Genomic DNA, 21,054 nt, shown 5'->3' with positions numbered 1-21,054 from the left:
TCTCCTCAAAGATCATATCAAGTCCAGCATTTCACTCTGGTGTTTGCTTCATCAATCACATCGAGTGTACCAACAGGTGCAGGCATGGCTGCGTGGTAAGAAGCTTGCTTCCCAACCACCTGGTTCTGGGTTCAATCCCACAGTGTGGCATGTTGGGCAAGTGTCTTCTACCTCAGGCTGACCAAAGCTTTGTGAATAGATTCGATAGAAGGAAACCAAAAGAAACCCATCGTGTATGTGCGTGTGTGTGTGTGTAAAATTGTGTGTGTTTTGGTGTCTGTGTTTGTCCCCCACCCACCACTGCTTGGCAACCAGTATCGATGTGTTTGTGTCCTCGAAACTTAGCAGTATGGCAAAGGAGACTGATAGAATAAGTAGCATTCTAATAAATGCCTACAACAGGGCATTTATTATTATCATCATCACCATCATTATCATTGTTATCATCATCATCTTTATAATAATTATCATTATTATCAACTAAAGAGTAATTTCCAAGGGGTTTCAGGTCGCACAGCTGCATAAGTTTTTGTTCCATAACAACATAGAAGTACTGGACCCTAATTCAGAGGGGAAAATATTGTTTAAATTCCAAAACATTTGACATTTGACAAAGGGTTTTTCTCCTCCCAAAAAATTCTTCACAGTTCTTGAGTCATTAGTTCTTATTATATTGACTCATAAAATGATGACCTCAGCAGATTTTCAACATAAATACACACATCATAACATATTTGGTCTGACATGCTCCCATTTCTCCTCAATAATTTCCAACAGAGACACAAGGCCAAACATTTGGAGCAATGAGTAGAGACAATTACATCAAACCAGTACTTTGTGCGTATTTTATTTTACCAATCCCAGAAGGATGAAAAGCAAAGTTGACTTGGACAAGATTTGAACTCAGACTATTGAAACTAATACCTCAAGACACTTTGTAATACTTCCGCCAATCCACTGTCCAAAGTCAATAATAATCTTCTCTACTCAGCCTGACACACTTTGGAGGAGAGGAGGGCTGGTCAATTACATCAACCCCAGACCTCAAATGGTATTGGTCTTATTGACCCCGAAAAGCTGAAAGGGCAAAGTCAACCTTGGCAGAATTTGAACTCAGAACGGAAGAGTCAGAAGAAATGCCAGTGAGGGGGTCTGACGTTTCTAACATTTCTGTCACCTTCAATAAAATGTTTCTAAAATAGGGACAAGGTCTAAAATATGGGGGGGGGGGGGGCAGGTCGATTACATCACTTAATTAAGTTCTTTATTTGATCAACCCCAGACAGGTGAAAGGCAAAGATGACTTCAGTATCATTTGAACTCACAATGTAAAGAGCCACAACAAATGCCACATGGTATTTTTTCCAGCACTTTAATGATTCTGCTGATGCAAATGAATAACAACAACAACAACAACAGCAATAACGAGAAAACATGAAGGAAAGAGTTGAAGATCTGAAGAAGAGTAAGCCTTGTTGGAAGGTTTAAAGATAAAAGACAGGGGAAACTCGAAAGGGAGAAATGAAAATTTGATAATGAAATAAAATGGGTGGAAAGAAAGAAAGAAACAAAAAATGTAAGAGCAACTGAAAAGATACAGTTAAAAAATATAATATAGGATTCTGCAACAAACTGCAGTTCAAATGATGGAACGATGAGCTGCTGAAAAATAAAAGAAATTCAACAGAAGGTTCAAAATATACAAAAATATCAATAAAAGATATGAGAAAGCAATAACTAACAAGTGCCAAACGGAAGGTTAAGACATGCGAGGAGAGGGAGAAGGAGAGAGAGAGAGAGAGAGAGGGGGGAGGGAGGGAGGAATAGCTCTTTGTCTCTCTCTTCTCCACACCATGTTTTGTATATCAGGAATAACAATCATTAGCAGAAAGCCAGATGCAAATAAAATATCAGAAAGAACATAGAGTGAAACCAAGCAAAAATGGGGTGGAAAAGATTGTAATCTATGTCAATGCTGAGATTAAAAAAAAAAAAAAGAAATAAAGGAGCAGCATAACCAGTAAGAAGAAGAAGAAGAAGAGCAAAAGAGCTAACTGGAATCAATTATGAAAACAATCAAGCAAAGAAGAAAATTTTTTTTGTCTCTTTCCTAATAATCTATTGTTGATAGTGGAATGGACAAAGGATTCCTAAATCAAAACATATTTCAGGAACAGAAAATTGTAAAAACAAAAAGAAAAACATTGTTTTTCTTTCCTGTTTTTTTTTTTTTTCTTTTTAAGAAATATTTTCACAAAATGTCTCTGAGTGTAGATAATTTCTTAAATTAGACAATAAAGATTTCAGCTGAAATGTCTGAAACGATAATGGTAGAAAGAACAATAAAAAGAATGGAGAAAATTATGAAAGAAAAAAACAAAAAAGAAGGAAATCAGTCAAATGTGGAAATGAGTGAGTTGGAAGAAAGACTAAAAGATTTCATACTCTATGAACAAATTGGAATTAAGTTAATGAAAATATAAAAATAAGAAAAGGAAAACAATCAAAATTCCAGGTGAGTCAATATGTTGGTCAGGACACAAAAAAAATGTCTTCGAAAGAAGTAAAAACAGTTTTCAGTGTAAATAAGAACAGATAGCAAACTAGTTTTCAATGAAATACATTCAGCTATTTAATTAGGAGCTAAGAACCATTCCACATGATCAAAAGATAATGCATGCTAATTCTACAAAAGTAAAACATGCACGCTCTACCCAATAAAATCAGTTTGTAAAAGAAAATGTAGAAAGACTAGTGATATGGATACCAAAACTCTATGTGATGTCTGAGTTTTTCAATTATTTGAGCATTTAATAACTTATCTTCCATTTTCATGCCAAACAAGGGAGAAAATTTCAAAACTCTGGAGCTGTTATAATCTCTCAAAAAATTAACTGCCAGACTAACCTGAAAAATTGAATGCTGTTGGAATATAATTTGCTTGCACAATAATAAGCCACATTTTTTAAACGTCATTTGATTCAAAATTCGTGAGAGATGAGATAATGATGGAGATGATGATAACAGCCAAATGACATGTTGAACATCAAATCCATTTTGTGGTAAAAGATGACAAAATTCTTCACATGCTACACAGGATGGCTTTTGCTTACAGCTCATGTCAGTTAAAAGAAGGAACGATCAAGAGAAACCAAGGGGCCGCTGCTAAGAGCAAGAATCATCATCATCGCTGGCTGCTTAGGAGAGAATTGCTACTACAAAGTGGTGGAGATATACATATATATTTATATAACGAGACACTCCATCAGATAAACAGGCATATATCGTTACAGAAACAAAATCACACAAGAATGGCTTCAACCAGGGTCGACTCTGGAAATTACTGAAAAGAATAACAGGCTTCGTAAGTGGTAAAAACTAGGCATTGGTGAGAGGAAGCAGAAACACACACACACACACAGCTGGCTGTTTATATATGATGGGCAGTGATGGCCACGATGCTATTAACACTCCAATAGTCTTTCCTGTTCCAGAAACACAAAACAAACACAAAAATCAATACTAGTTGGCAAAACATAAAATAATCAATCAATTCTTTTTCACCAGAATTCTTTGTATTTTTTTTTTTTTAAAGGCAATTTAGCAAAATAGCTTTGAAATGAAGTTGGGGTGGGGGTGGAAGTGGGTAAAACATAAAAGGTTTAATTAACTCAAAGAGTTATGTTGAAAATTAAATTAAAGAAAGAAACTTTAGTGATTACGTTTGAATATTTTTTTTACAACATCAAAAATAATAATTTCATGTTTTTAAAACCTTACAAATTTAATGTTATTAATACAATAATGCTTTTTTTTTTATTATTTTAACATTAGCAACAAACAAACGAAAACAAGCATTTTTTTTTTCTCTCATACGGTTGGAACTTTTACTTTGGTTAAGTAGAGACATTATGTCCATTCCCAAAGAACACAAGCATTTTGAATGAAATGTGTAACAACTTAGAGACCAAAACTGGTTCACTGACTCATCTCAGAATCTTACGGATTCTGGGATGTTATATTAATAGGGTTTCCTTTCAGTGGTATACACCACATTTACATTTAATTAAATATAGAAACAAAAAAAAAAAATGTTCTCGTTCGTTTTTTTTTTTTAATTAAAATTAGGATTTCCTTCAAAATTAAATTTATATTCAAAGTAAAATTAAAGAAAACTTGTTGCACAATCTATGAAACTATTTTTAAGAACCAAATCTCTAACTCAGTGAGATTTTACTTAAAATCTTTTGAGTACTAAACTAGACATAGCGAAACAGCTAATCCAGCGCTCAAACGTGAGGGGCCGCCCCTTTGGCTGATGCTCAGATAGAAATACTTAACCAAAAAATAATACTCATGATGGTCTCGTCTAGCATTGGTTAAAAGTTCATTAATTTCAGGAGAACAGTTGATTACATAAACCTCAGTATTTGTCTGGTACTATTAACCCAAGGTGTATTAAAGGAAAATTCACCCAAGCAGGACCTGAACTCGGGAACCATAACTTTGTCATCCGGAAGTTCATTTCATAAGCATGCAGCGTTGGGTTCAGTCCCACAGTGCAGAACCTAAGGCAAAGTGTTTTGGGAAACAAAGAAAGCTGCATTCAGCTCATGTGTGCATGCAGCTGTGCATGTATGTTGATATTGCACTTGTCAGCATTTCAGTGAAACAGTGGTAATGTTGACATTCTTTGTTGCCCTTATGATTGGTTGCTCTACACTCCCAAAGACCTTTGAAATATAAAAACCGTTTCTCTGGAAAACAGGTGAGGGTTGGCAGCAGGAAGGTCACCCAGTCACATTTTCTTACCTCAAATCAATTCTCATCTGACCCATACAAGCATGTGAAACAGATGCTAAGTGAACGAACAAAGAAAGAATCAACACAACTGGTTCTCTGATACATTGGCAGACTGAAAATTGTGGATAAATCTCTTCGTGTCTGGATGTGTTGAGTAATGTAAAGAAGGAAAGGTTACGGAAAGGAATTCTGGAAAGAGTCTCATCCTTCCATAAAAGGCAAACAATTAAAAGAATACAAAGTGAAACCAGAACAAGAGAATAAAAGAACCTGAAGACATTCTAGGTCGGATGCCGACAATAAATTGTCTTTTGACAAACTAATGGCTAATGAATTGTCTCACCACCATGGACAAAGGGTTTCATTGATGTAAAGTAGTTTTGTTCGATGCAGAATTCTTTCTTCTTTTGTTTTGTTTTTTCTTCTTTAATTACTCAGATTTATGTGACTAACTGACGACCAACAGGTTTCATTCCCTGCTTCATAGCTGAGTCGTTAGAGATAATAAAATCCCACCCCATCCTGTGTCCCAGCAGCTGTAAAAGTAAATTGCTACAACAAAATCGTTCAACTCAGGAAAGCATGAAAGTAAAACAATGAAAAGAAAATAATTAATTACAGCTCAGGTGAGTGTACTCACCTGATAAAAGATATCATTGATTATATTCGATAACACAATAACAGTCGTACAACATTTTTTCCGCTTTTGTTGCCGATAATGAACAAGTATTAAATAATAAACATTTCTTATTCAAGAACAACAATAAAAATGGTTTCTGATTTAGGTACAAGACATGCAATTTTGAGCGGGGGGGGGGGGGGGCTTTAGCCAAGACCAACTCCAGTACTCAACAGGTACTTTATTTTATTGAGAGATGAAGGGTAAAGTTGTCAAGCTGACAGCAGAATTTGAACTCAGAACATAAAGAGCTGGAACAAATACTGCTCAGATGATTCTGCCAGCCGACTGCCAGAAGGGGGGGGGGGGAGTAGAAAGTAAATCTGTTTTTATATATATGTGTGTGTGTATATATATATATATATATATGTGTGTGTGTGTGTATATATATATATATATATATATTGCAGTGGCATAGAAAACATTTCAACTGGAGAAAACAAAATGGTGCAGTGAATTCCAGCAAAAAAACCTGTGAAGGATGAAAGAAATAAGAGCTTTTGTACGTCACAGAGTGGAATGGAAGAGAAAAAAAAGAAAAGAAAAGCATAAATATTATATAAAAAAGAAAAAAAGACTGAAATAATAGAGAGCAATTAGAAGGAGAAAGAGAGAGTGTGAGAATGTGAAGAAGGAGTGAGCGATGAGGAGAGTTGCTTAAAAGGATACTCAGGCACATAACTAAGTAAGTTTCCACTACAAACTGGCCCTGGCTGCTACCATGGATATAATGCTGCAAATGCAAAAACATTCAGGGCTCAATTACAGAATATGCAGTTGAAGGCTAAAATTAATTTAGGGCAAAAATACACAAAATAAAAAAAAAACCTTTGAATTTAAATGGTTTCAACTGGAACAAAACAGTGTAAACAGAGATTACATTGCTGGATCATGATTCCGTTCAAGCAACCCCCCCCCTTTTTTTTCTTTATTTCTTTCTTTGGGAACTGCATACATCATTAAGAGAGAGACAGAAAAGACTACGAGTGACGAACAGGCCACTAATTATCTAACAATGCAGTGACCACTAACACAGGTAACATTCGTCTCTTTCTTTTCCATTCACTAATGTGTCCAGTGACTGGAAAAAGCCTACTTTGGACAGGAAATGTAATCTCTGTTTATTCAGCACGTGTATAAACACATTTCAGACATTAGCTTCTAATACTTGTTTGTAATGGACTCTTGCATATTTTTAGATCACAAACTAAATAAAAAGAAGACTTTGTATGCATTCAAGCATACATATAACGTGTATGCCTGAATGTGTGTGAGTCTATGTGTATAGATGTTTGCCATACATAAGGTAACCAGAATCAGATTTCTGAAAACAGAAGTGGCCAATGCTTTGTTATAAGAGTGAAACCTCATCCAGATTCCAGAATGTACCCTAATTGTTGCTGTTTTGGTTCAAAGCCAACCTTGAATCAGAATATGATCAAAGACTTTCTTCCTATCTTTCACATATTCCCAAGCTACTGTGTGTCAATGTGTCTTTCTTTGTTTAAAGCAGTTGGTGGTGATTTGGAGGTGATTTTGACAAGTGGTTCAAGTAGAATGAGTTTATTGTTCACAATAACCCCGTTTACCCTACACAGGGCAAACATACATGACAAGAGTTTGTATGCTTCTAATATAAAGCTCTACCAAGCACTTTTCTGTTTCTTATACCATAATATAAACAAACAACAATATATGATATTAGTATAATTATGTATGTGTGAGACAATGGTGTATATGTTGTGATGTGAACTTCAACAAGAGTAGATTTACAAAGGCCAAACACAGAACTCGTTAAACAGATTATAATCAGTACAAACTCAATGATTAGTTCGAAAGTCAAAAATGGTCCACAAACAGAGATGAATATAACTGGCAAAATACAAATACATTCAGAAAACAATAAAATTCTTTCATACAAATTACATTTGAAGTAAATGTATGTAATGATCTCTACAAACAACTGACACACAAAACATTCATGTGTGTGTGTGTGTGTGTGTGTGTGTGCGCGCGCACATACATGGAACTTTCTCAAGTGGAACATATAGTTCTTTAGTACTACACAATGACATATCTAGTTTAGTGGTTGGTGTAACTTTCAATTCCAAAGTTGGGTGCCAGACCTTCCAGGATCTTCCATATAAAATATTTTTGGCATCTTCTCTCTCAGGAGTAGAGTCTCAGTTCTTCCAGCCTCTCCCACCAGTTCATCTGTTGCACCAAGTCAATCTTCTTTTTGTACGCCACAGTCCAAAGCTGGAAGCAGACAGGCAGCCACAGATGTCAGAGCGGTGTTGCCTGGACTGAGGTAGACGCTGCCCTGTGACGTCTTTCTCTTGCAGCATCGTGACACTCTCACCGGCAATCTCAAGAGTTGACCTCGGACGGATTTGAACTCAGAATGTAAGAAGCCAAATACCGGATTTCCTTTGACATTAACGATTTTATGAATTGAGACCAAATCAACCGCAGCTTCATTAGAACTTATGTAAAGGGACATAACTGCATACACACTTGGTAGTGGCGTGTAAAGGGACATAACTTCAGGCTACACTGCCTCTCTCATCCAAAGCTGTCGTAGGCCATCAAGGTAGGCACTGAAGCGCATTCTGCAATCAAGCCAGCCATTTGTCCCAAACAGTTGAACACACAGCTACTTGAGTTTGAGTAACACGTACCCACCATAATCAGTGAAAAACCAAATTGTAGCTTTGCCACTTGGGTTCATCAGACAGTTTTTGTTTCCTTCTATGTTAGAGCCTTAGCTCTGACAATGAAGCCTTCGTTGAAGAACTGGTCAAACACCAATTTCACTGCAAGTCTGTTAGTTGCAATGCATTTCTTAAGCATCTCCAACTTTCTAACTCTCTCTCTCTTTCCCTAATCTAATTCCTTCTATCACAGCATCCTGACTGAATCACTCTTTTTTTAGTGACAGCATACCACCACTTGTTGTTAATGAGTGCCCCTGTCAATGCCTACTCCACTTGTTCGCTAATCCGGCCTCTGTAAGCCTGGTGCACCAGGAGCAACTCATTCAGATTCCAGGTCCCTGCCCACAGACCCTATCGAGGTCGACCATAACAGATCACGAATTTAGGGTCTGATTAGCTCTGACGATTTTAAATTGCAGACATCCTATGCTATCCATAGCCACTGGTTGACAGATCAGGGTGACTCAATGCAATTGTCCCTATCGACAGTGACACATCCAGGAAATCCAGTTGGTATCTTCAAGACATAGATATTGTAGTGTCTTCATTTTTGTGTTGAGGTTAGATGGTGGTGATGGTGGTGAAGGTGGCACTGAGGTGTGGAGGTGTGTTGAATGAACAATCTTATTTTAGTTTTCTCATCTTCATTCTCAGTTGCTGCTGCCTTTGTTTTCATTGTTATTGTTTTAATTTATTTTGTTTAATTGTTGTTGTTGTTGTTGTTGTTGTTGATATTGTTTTACAACACTGGGAGTGACTTGTTCTAAAGGTGGGGAGGCATTTCACTTTCCTGACTTTTTGCAATACTTTCTTAATATTTTTAAAAAAATGGGCAAATGTTGCAACATAAATCACAAATTCTTGCATAAAGGACAAAAAAACTATAATGGAACCAAGCAGCAACAATTGTGTCGTAGCTGCTGAAGTGACAGACACACATCAAGGCATCAAGGCACTTTGAATAGAAATCTTTAGAAAATGGTTAAAATAAAACAAAACTTATGAGCAAAAATGTTGCAGACACCACAAAAAAAAAATTAATAAAATTAATAAAAATAATAATAATAATAATAATAATAATAATAATAATAACAACAATAATAATAATTATTATTATGATAATAATAAAAATAACAACAACAACAATGGAAAACAAAAGGAATATGAATGAGCTGATAAAAAATATTAGGTATCCATGCGATGCAAAGAGGATTCTCTAGACATGCGATTAATAATTCAAATTCATTTGAAAACAAAAACAGAAAACAAACAATACAAACAGAGAATGAAAAAAATTTCAAAAATAACATCATCATCATCATCATCAGGATCATTACTTTAAAGTTGATCCATTGTAGGTTTGTTAATAATTGAAATAAAATGAGATTTGTAATTTTATTCCAGCATTAAATGTTACTTAATTGGTTACCTCTGATTAAAAACAAGAAAAGAAAAAAAAAAAAAAAAGAAAGCACTTATCAATGGTTGATTTTCTGCATTTTACATTTTCCGCAATTATTCCTTGTCATTGAAATTAATATTGAGAATGTGATTAAGTGTTTCCTAAGAGTACAGAGATGGCACAGCCAGACCAACCAGACACTTGCCGTTCCTATCAACGTCTTGCCACTTGTTTCAGTCATTGGACTGCAGCCCATGCTGCAGCATAGCCTTGAGGAACTTTTAGTCAAAACCAATCAACTTCAGCACTTGACTTTGTCTTTTCTAAGACGGGTACTTACTCTATTGGTTTCTTTTGCCAAACCGCTAAGTTGAAGGGACGTAAACACAGCCAACACCAGTTGTCAAGCGGTGGTGGTGGTGAAGGACAAACATGTACACACACACACACACACACACACGGTGGGATTTTTCAGTTTCTGTTCACCAAATCCACTCACAAGGCTTTGGTCAGCCCAAGGTGCTATGTAGCGGGACTGAACCTGGAACCATGTGGTTTTATCACACAGCCATGCCTAGACAATTTATCGCTTAACAATTTGTTTCTTAGAAACATTTTTGTGAATACCTACACCTGGGTATGACTGAATGTTTTCAAATGAACATACACTTTACACACATAACAGGCTTCTTTCAGTTTCCATCTCTCAAACCCATGCAGTGAGCTTTGGTTAGCCATGGGCTACAGAAGAACACATTTGGCCAAGGCAGCCTGCAGTAGGACTGAACCCCAAAGCCAAACAGTTGAAATGCAAGTCACTTGACCACATGTCCAAAGGCCAGAGTGCAACAAGGCTGGAATGAGGAAAGGAAGCCATACACACACACACACACATGCATACACATGTTCATATGGCCATATGTGTGTGTAGAGCTGAAGCTATGACTGGACAGATGGAGAGAAAGAGAGAGAGGTATATATGGAAAGACAGAGAGCAAGAGAGAGAGTGATAGAGAGACAAATAGAGATGTATAGAAAGACAGACAGAGTGATAAAGAGACAAAGATAGATAGACAGAGAGAGAGAGAGAGAGAGAAATAGACAGAGATAGACAGAGTGATAAAGAGACAGAGAGACAGACACATATTTGTATTAGAGTCCTTTGTTCTATAACTAAATGCAAAAAGGTGAAGGTCAGTAATAACTGGGGCAGACTAAGTTGGAAGGAAATGGGATGGCAATAGTGTTGTTGTTGTTGTTATTATTATTATTATTAAAACTAGAAGCAATAGTTACTAAAAAAGAAAAAGTTATTACAGTAACTCCCAAGTCACAAAACTAATGTCATTTTGTAAACTAGCTGGCTGGAAAATTAAATATCCCATTTAATGTCTTTTATTTACAGCCCCCACCTCTCTCAATCTATATATACATTATATATATATATCATCATCATCATCATCATCGTTTAACATCCGCTTTCCATGCTAGCATGGGTTGGACGATTTGACTGAGGACTGGTGAAACCGGATGGCAACACCAGGCTCCAGTCTAATTTGGCAGAGTTTCTACAGCTGGATGCCCTTCCTAACGCCAACCACTCAGAGAGTGTAGTGGGTGCTTTACATATATATATATATATATATATATCATAACGAGAGTTTGTATGTGTGTGTGTGTGTGTGTGTGTGTGTGTATGTTCTTTAAGCATTCAAAAAGTGAGTTGCTGATTTTGACGTGTGGAGTATCAAGAGATTCAGTAATCTTTCGGCAACCAAATAAACAGTTTTTGGCACAACATCTCTTGTTTACTACTAAAATAACCCTCTGATATGAAGTTGTGTCACACAATTTTCAGATCATTTTCAGGCAATATTTCGATTTGCTTCTATGTTTCACTTTCGTCCAATGTTTAACGCATGCATAGAATTCTACTCGGACAAACATTTATGAAACTGTACACATAAATATGGTATTAAAATAAGCCACAACCAAAACGGTTTCATTAAAAGACCTCCATTTCTGTATATGTCATAAAGAAATACACTCACTCTTTCTCCCACATACATACACACAAAAAAAATGTATGCACATGTATTTATGTACGTGTATATGAAAGATGTGTGCGTGTGTGTGTGTGCCACTTACATGCAAAAAAATACATACACGACAACACACATCTCTCTCACACACATCCATACATCCTTCACTTTCTGCTGTCACTTCAAAGCAAATGTTGCCTTTTCACTTTCTCTTCTCTTTCAATCTCTGCTCTCTTCAAAGGATAAAGAAATAAAAATTTTTCTGGAAATTAATGACCAATCATGACCCCATATGTTCGACCATGACTGAGGCTATAACAGAAGACACATGCCCAAGGTGTCATGCAGTGGGACTGAACCCAGAACTATGTGGTTGGGAAGCAAGCCTCTTACCACACAGTCACATCTGCACCTATATATTTCAAACTCTTTCCTCGTTACTGGTGCTAATTGCTAAAATAAACCAAAACCATTTTGCAGACAGCAGCTGACACTAATCCTGAGAAGAACTGCAGCAGCTCTGATACATTTCCGTACAGAGTTTCTCGTTGGTGTCCTCCAAAAAGTCTATTTATAAGAAGCTTCTGGAAACGTGCTGCTACATAGAATTCCAGAGTTTACTTGTTTGCTAAGTAACTTGATCTGGGATTGTGATTGGAAACTAAGACAATGACCCGGTGTGAGAGCAAAATGCATATTTAACACAAACACACAGATGCCATTTTATTTACATTTGTGCTATTTCTCTTTATTTTTCTATTACTCGTGCAATTAAGCATTGTCTGGATTGCTGAGCAAAAGAATGATCACAGCTATGTCTTGATGTATACAAAGTGCTCTTCCTCTCATCTTGCTGGCTATCATTACATTCTGGCTGTTGTATTCTCTGGGGCTTTTTACACTTGTCATATTTGGTAAAGTTCTCTCAATTTTAAACCAAAACCTTTTCCCCAAAACCACTTATATATATATATATATATATATATATATATATATATATATAAAGTGGTATTTTTTTTATAAGCTTAAAGCTTATCGTTATCACCATGCAAATGACTAAGGAAAATAGTCTAATAATGGGGCATATAAGCCCTCGACAGAAAGAACTAGGCTTTCCTGTATGTGTGGGACACAAAAGCCCTTTCTTAATGCAACTAAGTGTATTACCAATTACACCAGAGAACCAGCCTGCTCCTTTCTGTTATCCATTCCACATATACATTTATATTAATTATTTTCCTAGTGGTTATGTCACTCATTTGCTCCACTTAACCCTTTCAATGCCAATCCACCTGAGACCACCCCTACTTTTATGGTGCAAACGTTTTATTTTAAAAAGTGATCCAAATTAGAATTCCCCATTTAAATTTAATGTTAGTTTATTTTCCAATTAACAGCTTAATAAGGAGAAAGTTATTACAATATAATACTCACCATTATTCTTTAAATTAACTAAAGAGATTATTTCACCAGTAATATAGTAACAGACAGGTTAAACCAGAGTATATATACACCAACAGAACCAAGGTTGAACTCATGCCCACCAGGTAAATTTTAACACTTACACATAATTAACATATAATCACACCTGTAGGACAAATTGATCATGGAAGCTGGTACCTTAAAACCATTTGTTCAAGGTTGCATACTTCATGTTGTTTGTCATTTAATTAAAATCTCTCAGTCTTTATGTTGGGCTGACTGAGGAAGAGATTATCCTAGTTCAGTGCATGGAAGAGATAATCCAAGTCCAGTCCAGAAATGGAATGAAATGAGAACAATCTGTCCCTATGGGCTTAGTAAAAGATTTGGTTTACCATTGCAAGACGTTACCAAATACAAGAGGCACCTGAAGAAGGGCAGAGAGTATAAGAACCAAAACACTGACTCTAACAATGAAGAGAAGGTCACCATATTAAATTAGTGTGTATTAGGATTCTATCAAATATCTCAGTTTTACATCAAGGATTTGATCCCTCACAGAATTTCCAACTTACCACAAAGATGTGATTATGAAAATAACAAATTTGAAATGTAAAAAAGTTATCTCCTACAATTTGATATCAAGCATTTCTAAAATTACTTTTTACAAGTTTTCTTTCTGTTTTTCTAATTTTGATTTTAATCTTTGATCAGTATAAACAATTTGGTAGAGCTGAAAGGGAAGTGAATTATTTGAATAATTAAATTTCTAATACAGAACTATTCCAAATTCCACACTTACAAAGCAGCAAACAGCAAAAGTCAGTTTAAGCAGTTCGTAGTTTATAGTCTTAATGAGAGGAGTTCAATCTCTGGCAAGTGGAGGCACATTGAAGGGGGCAAGGGTTTGAGATGTAGAAACATTGCACAAAGAAATACAAATATAAAAAGAAAAGCAGTAAATTTCTAAAAACATTTCTTGAGAAAAAAAAAAAGAAGGAAAATATTACCAGTAAAAGTTGGGAAAATAAGTAACTATTGAGAAGAAGAGAAACAAACCAAGTTTTGGTTTGAATCTAAAGAAAACACTCTTACCATTTGGCCTGTGTGTGGATTTCTATGCATGAATGGAGGTCCTCGGATATGATTCCACATCTGACCTGATGTCATTGCAAATATAATGATCTGAGGAGAAGAAGAAGAAGAAGAAGAGGAAAAATATCAAAACAAATGGAGCAGTTTTCAGCCAACAACATTAACAACTGTGTCAGAACAATGATCTAAACATGGGTTAAATAACATGATAATATGGATATGCAACCAATAAAGGTCGAAAATCGATTAAGGTTGTTCATCATTTTTTCAGTCTGTGGAGAAATGGCTAAAATTTGCCCTGTTTATAATTATACCATATGTGTTTTATTATTAATAATAATAATAATAATAATAATAATAATAGTAGCACAAACAAACTGGAACACTCACCATAGCTCCAAATCCCCATGATGTTTTGTTGTACAAAAAGTCTAAGTTATTTCTTTTTAAATATAGCAGACCACCAACAAGAGAGAAAAGTAATGCAACAGCCAAGGTTCCAGAGTAATTGGGTGGACGGAATACTCGAATCTTTAAAAGGAGAAAAAAGAAGAAAGAAAAAAAAAAACACAAAATTCAATTGTCATCTTTATACAAAAATGTTACAAATTTGTTTAGGAAGAAGAAATAAAATTCATCAGATTTTTAACATCTAATATTCCATATTAGCATGTGTTGGATAAGTTCACCTTGCAACATATTGCCATTCATCTCAAGCTTTCATAATCGTTTCACAACATCCTGAGATCACTTAATGTTTCACCATCATCATCATCTGCTTAAGGTGGCAATGAGCTGGGCAGAGTCATTAGCACATCGTTAGCAAAATGCTTAGAAGCATCTCATCCAGCTTTATGTTTTGAGTTCAAATTCTGCCGAAGGTGACTTTGCCTTTTGTTCTTTCAGGGTCAATAGAATAGGTACCAGTTGGACACTGTGGTCAATGTAATCAACTTAACAACCGCCCCCCCCCCCCCCGGCCCGCAAAACTGCTGGCCTTGATAAATAAAAAATATTTAATACAATTAAAGTTACCTGAATATCCGTTCTCTCACCAACCCATCTTGCAATTAATTCTGCAGCAAATCCAACTCTGGAATAAAGGAAATTTGAGTTTCAAATTGAATCATTTTAATATACATACAGCACGTGGTGGTGGTGGCGGCGGAAATTTAAACTATTCCAACAAACCATTAATCGACAGGTATTTTAATGATCCCTAAAGGATGAAAAAGCAAGGTGTAACATTGCAAGAAATTAACTCAAATTATAAAAGCAACATGGCAAAATGCCATTCGTCTATCAATTCTATCAATTATGAATTTCCTAAACTGATTAACCGAGGACACTTTCTCTTCTGCCTCAAATTCTGAAGTTTCTTTTCTTTTTCGCTGCTAAAATTAAAAAACATTTTTATTCTTGTTGAACCTCGTCAGGAAGACATGTAAGAGAAGCCGAAGGTGAAAGGGAGGTAACTACGAGCATCGAATGCAAACCGACTGAAATGAAATTTCCTTCCACGGTTTCCTCAGAAAACCAAGCAAGCGATTGTATTTTAACAAGACTCCCCACCACTTTACAGAGGGTGCTGGGTGCTTTTTACATGGCACCTGCACAGGGTCACCAAATAGCTCGGCTGAGAAAGGGAGTGGTTGTGTGCCAGGGGAGAGAGTATAATCGGGGGACAGGGATATGTGTCTGACTATAGAGGAGATACTTGGCTACCACTCCAGGAGAGAGAGAGAGAGAGAGACAGAGAGAGAGAGAGAGAGAGAGGAATTTGGAGATGTACTGGGGCCCATCTACAGGGAGAACAGTGGTGGAGTACAAGGGGGACAGAGGGGGGTGTTCTGTAAGAGTGTGAGTGGAGATGTTTAGAGATAGGAATGACATGGCTGTCCAGAGTCATGGCGATTTCATTAATAATAAAGCGGCAAAACCTGCAGAAATTCCATGGTTTTTTAGATTATATTTTTCCATTCTGATGCATAAATTGACAAATTCTTCTTGTTTCATTATGTCAAGGATTAATTATGTATTCAATGCCATTCCATTGTTAAGACTATTTGAATGGTACCACTCAAACCTGTTTCAATATTTCAAAAGACTGTCCCACTTCATTAAGGACATTGAAAGTGAAAGACTTAAACTCATGTCATAACAAGCAAAATATTACAGCTACATAATGACGGTCTATCAGTCTTTAAGCTAGACATCAACCACATCAGTATCATTAATCTGGAAGGGCCTGCAAAGGTGATGGGAATTGCCCCTCCCCTCCCCTCCCTTAATTTACTTTTGAAAAAATGTGATGTCTGAATGAAAGGTAAATTTATTGTTGCACCAGTGGAGTGATCACCCATCAGGATTACGTTTTACTGAAGAGTTAACATCTTCGAATTAAGGAAGGATGATATTAATCAGATACGAGAGTGCTGCCATTTCAATTCCAGCAACCATCTCAAGTAAAATGAAGCACCAAAGTCAGCATAATAGAGAACTCTTGTAGGAGGAGCATGGTGACAGTGGTGAGAGTATACTAGTGAACAGAAATAGGGAATGCAAGAGAATGAGATGAAGCAAGTGTGAAGACTTGACCTTCGTGTCCAGTAAACTAAAGCGAAACAGCCTGGCAAAGCCTGTCCCTCACCAAGCCATCAACACCTATCGAATGTGTTGAATTCAGCACAATAAACTATAACGCAGGGTCCACCAAACACCTTTGCTGCTTACAACATTGTTAAGTGGTTTCCTCCTCTGGAATCTATTTACAGTTGGATGTACATGACTGTTCAACAGACTTCTTTGTCATTGGTTCAGGATGAGACACAAAGCATTGACCCTTCAAAACTGGCAGCCAGGCATTCTCATCTCAATGTTTTAGATTACAGTATGTACAAACATAGGTAAATCCACAATTCTGATTCCAGTTAGAATCTTCCTTGAGTTAGATGCAGCACAAATATGTTCGGAGAGTGAACCTAAGTCCTGATTGACAGACAAGAAACAATGGAAATAACACAATGTAATCTATTTTATGATTTCAGTAAATGTAGACAGACAGATACGAGAATACTGGAAATGATGAGCCAACAAAGGAGCCTCTCTGTGTGTCACCTGGTTCACTGGCAATAGCAGAGAGATCTTCCTCAAATCCACAATTGCCATCTTGAAAATGGGCAGACTACATTTGATATATGCAATGCCAAAGAAAAAGATTGGACAGTTGAAGCTTGGAACATCTTTGATATAAAGTTGTCTGAGCCAAAGTTAAACAGGGACAAAACAACATCAACACAACTGAGGAAGATTATAAAGAAAAACAAATTTACAATATTTCACTTGTTGACCCAAAGTTCCCTCTTTAACCCTTTTTTTTAATCACAAAATTACGACAATACACAATTATTTTCAGCTTATGAATGGTGGTGGTGGGTGTGAGTGGGTAAACACTGGTGCAGTTGAGTGACTCCTCGGTTTGGTTTGTTGTGAGGCTTATAAGGTGATAAATAAATATGGATGACAATAAGCGCAACCACCAGAAACTGGTAGGGTAAGGATCATCTTCATTTGTAAGAATTGCACAGTAAATATAAACAGATATTGTTGTTGTTAACTTCATGTTAGCTCTGATCAAGCAGACATTCCAGCTGTGACCATCTCAACTTTTATTCAGACAGTGTTTCTCACAACTACCAAATAGAATGTATCCTTCCTGTTTTTAAGATTGTAGGATTTGATACGAATGAAATTTAGCATCAATACTGCACCAGTCTGGGACCTCTACACCACCACCAACAACAACAACAACTGCCCTTTTTTCCTTTCAGTTATCTCTCACACACTCTCTCTATCTCTCTTTTCTCACTCTTCCTCTTTTCCCATTCTATGAACACACACACACACAATTTGACGATAAAAAGTAGCAATAATACCGATGTATATCCATTGTATCTCCTTTCCTTGGCTTCCCTTTTGGTGGAAAATGCATGAAGACAGGAGCTGTGTTGATTTTTAACTACAAAAAAAAAAAAAAATATGGTTGAAAATTTATTTAAAAATCATATAAATCGTTATTGCTATTGTTAATTGAGCCCAGGTGAGCCCTAATGAAAAAAAATCTATGATGAAAGGTATCCCAACTGCAACAAATCTTTTTTTTTTTTTTCTTAGCACACATTGTATCTGGAGCTACATTATCCAGTACATCTTTCTACTTATTCCTCCAACCCCGGCGTTCCCATCAAATCCTCAGTCCTCCTCTTATCAAACAGCTTCACCCAACACATTTTTCTCACCGTTGTTCTCTCAGTCCTTCTCAAAATTACTGCTTAATAATAAATAATGTTTCTAATTTATGCACAAGCCCAGCACAATTATATCATACCCATAAATTGACAGGTACTTTATTTTATTGACCCCAGATGAAGAAAGGGCAAAGTAGACCCCAGCAGCATTTGAACTCAGAGTGTAAAACATCAGAACAAATACAGTAGGACATTTTGTTTGGAAGAGCCCTAAGCAGAGGAGGAGGAGGAGGTAGACAGAAACTGAAAGAAGCCTGTTGTGTGTGTGTATATGTGTGTGTTTGTTACCGTCTCCTTGCCTTGACTTGATGTAGTCGTCGTAAATGAGTGTCACTGTCATACAAGTGGTGTCCTTCATTTTCAATCATTCGTGGAAACATGTCTGGTCACAGGGAAATATTAGTTTCCTTGGAAACAAGTGAGGGTTGACAACAGCAAGGGCATCCAGCTGAATTCCACCTGACCCCATAGAGCAAAGGGAAGGTGGACCCAAAACAGCTGATGATTGTTTCAGTGCAGAGAAAGGCCTTTATTATATCTCATGTTATGATAACAAGTCAGAAATCAATGATCTAGCAGCTATTTATTTATTGATGTTTTGTAACAGGGATGTTGTTGTTGTTTTTTGATATTTCACCATATTAACATAGGTCAGGATGGTGTGATGCAAAAAAATGTCACTGACATTTACATGAGTTGTCTATGAGGTGAAGGAGACTAGAATTGTTAGTTTGTGTTATCTTTAAATAGTTGGCACCACCACCACCAGCCAGCTAGTCAGCCAGTTAATATGGTGTAGTGAAGCATGGAGAGTTGATAATTTCATGGCATCTTCCCATGGGACATAATGGAATAATCTATTGAAGGATTTCAAATCAAACTCTTCTAGTCAAAAACCATCATCACAATTTAAACATCTTGCTTTTTTATCTTTAAGATAATGGTTAAACACACACTGCATACGTCTGTGTGAATGCATGCGAGTTCAAGTGGAGTTGCAAGTGTTTAAACTGGGAACATGAGTGGATGTGAATGTAGTGTGTGTGTGTGTGAGTGACTCAACCTTGACAGTGAGCATACTTGAATGCTAATGGGTGAGTGCACAAGTATGAAATTCCTAAGAGGCAAAGGATGGCACAGAATGGGAGTGCAGGAGTGTCAGCATGCGTAAGTGAGAGAGTGCAAGTATATGTGAGTGAGAGGGTGTGAGTAAGGGTGAATGCGAGAGAGAGTGTGTGTGTGTGTGTGAGTGAGTGTAGATGAGCAAGCATGTGTGAATGTGAGAGTAAAGTCTTGATGAGTTAAGTGTGAGTGTAGCTGGTAAGCCTGCACATGGTTGCCTGAGTAAAAAAATAGAGTATGTGTCTGTGAGAATGAGAAAGTATTTTATCATGCTAGCATGGGTTGGCTAGGTCTATAATATTATAGTAATATCACCACTCTTGTCACTTGCGTATCGTGTTGTATGACAGACTTGGCGTCCTAGGAATTAACTTCACCACTCTCTCCAAGGTTCGGATCACTCTTAGCTTTGTTTTCCCCACTTTCCTTCAGCTGGTTCGGCATGATTGGATTTTAGCTAACTTAACCTTTAAGATCAACATTAAGGAAGTGCAGAGAGATCAATATGGAGGTGGGTCCTTCCAGAAGTGGGAGACTTGGTCAGGGGCTCAAGTGAACTACTGTCCAGTTTCTATCATCTAACTGGAATTTGTGCAGTTTGAGGTCTGGCCAAAGCAGAAGAGCAATTAACCTGCTTAAATGAGCATATTGTGAATTCCCTATATCCCTAGCTTGCCTTGTGTTTCCTCAAGACACAGACCACCTCATGTTGTAATGTCCAGCTACTTGATAGAACAATCCATAAAGCAGACATCAGTAAATATCCAGAAGTCTTTGTCTTCGTCTGTCATTGCCACTCCAGTGTAGCAACCTCCCCCAGGAAACACCAGTCCAACCCTTTGAAGTCCAACAAGAGGATAAAGAGAATAAGGAGAGGAACAAATATTTTATATATGTGAATATTGACATTCTGTGATATTTCGCAAAACTGCAGAGACAATGGCGCTGGGGATTAAATAATCAAAATAAGTGATATAAAAACCATTCCAGATTTGAAAGAAACTTCCAGAATTTAAGCATCATTCAGACAACAACACAAAACCACATCTTTTTCTGATTTCTTCTTTAATTTATTTATTTTTAATACATAAAAGCAATTTGAAAATTACTTTTTTTTTCCCCTCTTTCCTAATTAATCAAAATTTTTAACATAATGAGTTTAAATTCAATAAAACAAAAGCCGTTTCATTTTTTTGTTCACCCCCAACCTTTCCAAATCACATATCTTAATTGATAATTCATAAAGTTCTGTAAAAATATTGAAAACAAAGAAAGAATTTTTTTCTTTAAATACCTAAAACCAAAAGGAATCTGGTTGCTAAGATGCTGTAACTAAATGATATTATATCTTATTTCCAGTGCAACACAGTATCCATGGACACAAGCTGCCTCACCATTCTACTCTTCAGTCACACCCAGCAGTAAATAGGCCATCATCCATTGTAGGAGCATAGTATAATTGATG

General features: G+C 36.5%; 1 protein-coding gene across 2 annotated transcripts in view; it reads right to left on the bottom strand.

Moving 5' to 3' along the window:
- LOC106867772 (dolichyl-diphosphooligosaccharide--protein glycosyltransferase subunit TUSC3) overlaps positions 1-21,054 on the bottom strand; it is a 50,244-nt gene that overhangs the window by 8,649 nt on the left and 20,541 nt on the right. The window contains exons 4-8 of one of the 2 annotated variants that reach the window (XM_014912751.3): positions 18,096-18,178; positions 15,196-15,253; positions 14,551-14,691; positions 14,161-14,250; positions 6,152-6,215 (exon numbers count right to left, since the gene is read on the bottom strand). In XM_014912751.3, coding sequence (XP_014768237.1) covers positions 6,152-6,215; positions 14,161-14,250; positions 14,551-14,691; positions 15,196-15,253; positions 18,096-18,178 — 436 coding nt within the window. Of the gene's footprint in view, positions 1-1,598; positions 1,663-6,151; positions 6,216-14,160; positions 14,251-14,550; positions 14,692-15,195; positions 15,254-18,095; positions 18,179-21,054 lie in introns of both variants that reach the window. The other variant, XM_014912752.3, reaches the window with a different exon arrangement.

The sequence above is a fragment of the Octopus bimaculoides genome, chromosome 13 (assembly GCF_046866305.1).
Source record: "Octopus bimaculoides isolate indiv1 chromosome 13, ASM4686630v1, whole genome shotgun sequence".
Lineage (NCBI taxonomy): Eukaryota > Metazoa > Mollusca > Cephalopoda > Octopoda > Octopodidae > Octopus > Octopus bimaculoides.
Note: the sequence above shows the minus strand (reverse complement) of the source record. Positions and strands in the feature narration are given on the sequence as shown.